We start from the raw sequence: 4,792 nt of genomic DNA on the forward strand, positions 1-4,792 counted from the left end.
CACACACACACGAGTGCATGCACACACATTCCTGAGAATGGCTCATTTTTCCACTCTGGTAACCTGAAGCTATAGCTTAAGCTTCTGCTATATTGTGCCTCAAGATTTGTTGCATAGAACTTATTTTTGAACCCTATAGGGAAAATCATGAAATCTTTGATATTGTTTGACTTTATTCTTTATGTACATTTTTTAACTTGTTCATAGAGGTAAAAAGGTGTTAACGAACTAACTAGTACCCTCAGAGCTCCCAGGGTCTCAACCACCAACCAAGGACTGCACATGGAAGGGTCTGATTGTTCAGGCAGCATGTGTATAGTAGAGGATTGCAAATTCAATCATCAATAGGAGGAGAGGAGCTCCGCCCTGTGAAGGTTCTGTGCCCCAGTGTAGGGGAATGCCAGGGCCAATAAGTGGGAGAGGATGGGGTGGCAGGCATGGGGAGGGGGGAGGCAACAGGGGTTTGTTCTTGTTATTTTTGTTTGTTTGTTTGTTTGTTTGTTTGGAAAGGAGAAATTTACATGTAAATAAAGAAAATATCTAAAAAAAAAAAAGTGTTAGCGAGCACTTCAAGGTCAATTAAACTAAACAGCAGCATCAGGTGAGTTGACGTTTCCCACCTCTGAATGGAAAACCATTCTAAAGTAGTCATGGCAATGCACAGCATGCAGGGCAACCTTTGAGCGTCTGTGTGCAGTGTTTTTGACTGAGGACTAAGTACACAGTAATGGCCCTGAGCAAAAGACACTTGATAATAGTCCGCTGAGAACTCTAGAATCTAGCAAACCAAAGCCTTAGTTAAACTGCTAAGATGTGGGTGTGCCGTTCACAAAGATCTAGGGAGATGAGAATCTGATTCAGAAACAGACGTAGGATCAGTGGACAAAGAAAAGCACTCCAGGGCTTTGCTTCTGCTTGAACCAGCTCTCCCAAGCCACACCCACTGGCATACGGAAGCACCTCCATAGTCACGGCCTTCTGACCAGATCTGCCGCATGGATTCTCTTCTGCTGAGCTGGCCTCAAGTCTCGTCAGACAGCAGTTGGTTACCCCATAACACTCATGCCCTGATTGTGAATCTTGCCTGCAGGTCAGTATTGTGGTGTGCAGTGCCTAGCACTGGTCATCGAGACCACTGGTGTGTTTCTCCCACGTACAACCTGGCTACACCTTCTTTCAGTAGAAAAGTAACTTGCAGGGAGGAAGTTTCCAGGGAGGATCAGTTCCAGACTGATTTTCCCCTGTCCTTTCGCCAGAGTGCAGCGTCTTCAGCAACAGAAGTTTACTCTACAGATCTGGTGGGAAACCCAGGGCAAAACCAATACCTGGGTTGCTTTGGTGTCCCTGGAGCCTTCGAAGCATCTCTGTCCTTACCCAGGGTTGCTTTGGTGTCCCTGGAGCCTTCGAAGCATCTCTGTCCTTACCCAGGGTTGAGATTTTTGTTGCATAACCTATGTGCTCTGGAAGCAGCGTTGTCCACTCATGCAGGGTGCCTCCATTTTTTTCTTAAAAAAAAAAAAAATTAGCTGACAAAGCAATGGATTTCCATAAGAATTTTCACACAACCTTAGTGTTAACTAACCCATCCTACCTGCTTCTCTCCTCTGTCATTTTTTTTTTTTTTTTTTTTTTTTTTTTGGTTCAACCAATTTATAAGTCGTAAGAGAATGTACTGAAAAGTAATTCTGTGGTTTAAATGGTATTTGATTATGTACAATTTTAATCCTCTAGCTATGAAACAAGTAAACAGACAACAGACACTAATGGAAGCAGGTCAGTAACATACACGTGTCTATTAAAAAGCCAGCTATTAAGCATAGACTAGTATTTCTAAAGTACTGTACTGCCAGCCTCTGTATATCATACTCCTCCTTGTCTTAGATCTAGTTGAATCATGAGAAACATATTGTGAGAAAATGCCTGTGTGTGAGAACAGACTGGGGTTGTATTAATTAGTGGTAGCTTCAGAGATGGAGCATCCCAGGCTAGATAGATTAGACAGTAGCCATTTATGGAGCACCCCTCAGTAGTAGCAGTAACCTGTCTGTTACAAGGTAACTGTGAGGCCTGACTTTTTTTTTTTTTTTGAGGGCCCCTTTTTTTCCCGCTACTGGTTGGGGGAAAGGTTTGGCATTCCTTGGCATGTAGATTCACCTCTACGCCTCTGTCTCGATTTGTATTTAGCATTCTTCACACGGGCAACTTGTTTTAGAGGGTTCATCTCAGTATGGATAGCACTCACATTGGATTAAGACGATTTAATAGTGCAATCACACCTCAGGACTGTTTATCCTTGCAGTGATTGTCTCCAGGTGATGACAGCGATAAGGATATCACAATTTAGTTGTGGTGACAGCGTTCAAAATGAGGAGAAATCCTACTTGGGATAAGGGCAGTGGGCTGTGGACAGAAAGATAGGTACGAAAATTGCCCCTAATCCACAAAAAAACTATGCTGGGTTGATGCCCCCAGCCAAATGTACCATCATTTTAGAGCAAGCTGTTAAACCTTTCTGATGAGCAGAAAAGACACATGTAGTCCATGAAAATGAGCATATGGTGAGGAGAATGCTCCAGCGAGGTCAGACTGATGTATACTGAAGTAAGTTTGAAAAAATATCACTGCAAAAGGCACTATTTCATTCATTCATTCATTCATTCATTTTACATCCCATCACAGCCCCCTGTCCCTCCTCTTCTCCCAGTCCCACCCTCCCACCCCTTTTCCCCCCACCTCGCCTTCAGACAAGGGGAGCCCCCTCCCTGCCCCTGGGCACCAGTCTGCTCTGGCAAGTTGCATTAGGACTAAGCACATCCTCTCCCAGTGAGGCCAGACAAGGCAGCCCAGCTAGGGGAAAGGAATCCAGAGGCAGGCAACAGAGTCAGAGACAGCCTCCACTCCAGTTGTTAGGAGACCCACATGAAGACCAAGCTGCCCATCTGCCTCAAATGTCATTTTGATTTGCATTTCCCTGAGGACTAAGGACATTGAACAGTTTTTAAGTGCTTCTCAGCCATTAGAGATTCCTCTGTTAAAAAAAACAAAAAACAAACAAACAAAAAAAACCTTACACATTTACACTAAGGGAATAATTAAGTCTGAAAATACTACTGTTTTCATAGGCATAAGGTAGTCTTATGTCAGTTTTGTTTTGTTCTTGACAGTTTTACTCTGTAGTCCTGCAGCCTGTGCTCACCCTGTAGGCTAGCCTTGAACTCTTGGCCATCTTCCTGCCTCAGCCTCCTTAGTGCTGAGGTCATAGGCTTAATGACCCGGCAAGACTCCACTGACATACAAAGGCATATGCCTAATCAGAATGCCATACTACATTCTAAAAACGATCTGCATATAGATGTTTAAAGATCAACCAGCTAATGTTCAGAGTAACTGTAGTTTATTTTTTAACCTAAAAAAGTCCATAAAAAATATGTTTTGTGTGTCAAATTGTACTTTTATAATCCCTTAGTTTCCCATATCCAGATGGAAAAAAATCAACAAGTTATGAGAAGCCCGTCAGTGGAAAGTGAGTTAAAGATATATATATATATATATACATACATGCATAAATATGTGAATATGTATATGCGTTTATACATTCCTATAATGACATGCACACTACACAAACATTGAACGATAAAAGAAATCAACCTTAAATGAAGGTTGAATGGAACATAAGTTTCTCACCCCCTAAAACTTAAGGAGCACTAAAGGAGAGTAGATAGGAAGAATGTGATGAAGGACATGTGTGCTGTGCAGCCTTATCTTCAGGGTATGACATGGTGACATCAGCTGCTGTCATCGCCTGCCTTGAGTCTGCATGAGCCTGTGCCTGAGAACATTCATTCATGCAAGGTGGGGAGCGGGGGGAGAAGAAGGCTTGTGAGGTCCTACATTGCCTATTGATGGCTGCTAGAGAAGGAATCATTGTCTTCAGTCTGTGTAGCCACAGGGGAGAGACCCAATACCCAATTGGCTACCCATGCCCATATGGGTGGCCCTGATTAAACTCAGTGTGTCAGTAAGCAAAGAGACAAAGAAGTGGTAAGAGGCTTATCTGAGGAGAAAGACTGGGAGGGATGGGGAAGGGAAAAGAGATGAGAGAGACCAGAATGCACTCTTTACATACATGACGTAGTCAAAGAATAAACCTAATTAAAACAAACAAACAAACAAAAAAAAAACCAAGGAAGTTGAAGTCTATAAAAGTCTACCCTCAATTATACATATGACAAAATCCAAGTGCTTAGTTGCTATGTCTGTATAAATCTCCCTCAGTGAGATGCTTTGGAGGGGGGTATCAGGATTTCTCACCCTAAATAACAACCAATACATTGGACTAGACAACCAATACATTGGACTAGTTTAATATATTAAACTAGACACTAACAGTGTTGACCGAAGAGAGAGAGGGACTTCTGTCGGAGCAGTGGGCTGGTCCCAGTGCAGAGCTTAGCAGGAAGAGCTAAGTGAGACCCACCTGCATCCCTCACCATTCAAGTTCTCCTGTGATGTCTCCAGTGAGTTCATACAAGAACTCACTGTTAAATTAGATGGAGCCACTGCCTCCCATCTACCACCACTTCATCCTGTCTCACAGGGAAGAGAGGAACGTCAGGGTTGAGAGTCAGACAGTAGAAGGCAGAGTTAAGACTCAGGAGTTTAGATGTGGTAAGAAAGCTGTGTGCCTGTAAAGTACAGTTGACTTAAAAATAAGCACACCAATAAAACTGTTACTCTTTTGAGTTAAAGTTAATCTGAACGCATTCCATTTTTTTTTTTTTTTTTTTTTTTT

At 42.7% G+C, this 4,792-nt stretch overlaps 1 protein-coding gene across 4 annotated transcripts in view; it reads left to right on the plus strand.

Moving 5' to 3' along the window:
- LOC116069005 (phosphatidylinositol 3,4,5-trisphosphate 3-phosphatase TPTE2-like) overlaps nucleotides 1-4,792 on the plus strand; it is a 116,887-nt gene that overhangs the window by 29,123 nt on the left and 82,972 nt on the right. For all 4 annotated transcript variants that reach the window (XM_031339245.1, XM_031339244.1, XM_031339243.1 and 1 more), the window contains 2 exons: nucleotides 1,732-1,773; nucleotides 3,467-3,523. In XM_031339245.1, the coding sequence (XP_031195105.1) occupies nucleotides 1,732-1,773; nucleotides 3,467-3,523 (99 nt within the window). The remainder of the gene's footprint in view (nucleotides 1-1,731; nucleotides 1,774-3,466; nucleotides 3,524-4,792) is intronic.

Source organism: Mastomys coucha, unplaced genomic scaffold (assembly GCF_008632895.1).
Source record: "Mastomys coucha isolate ucsf_1 unplaced genomic scaffold, UCSF_Mcou_1 pScaffold22, whole genome shotgun sequence".
NCBI classification, from domain to species: domain Eukaryota; kingdom Metazoa; phylum Chordata; class Mammalia; order Rodentia; family Muridae; genus Mastomys; species Mastomys coucha.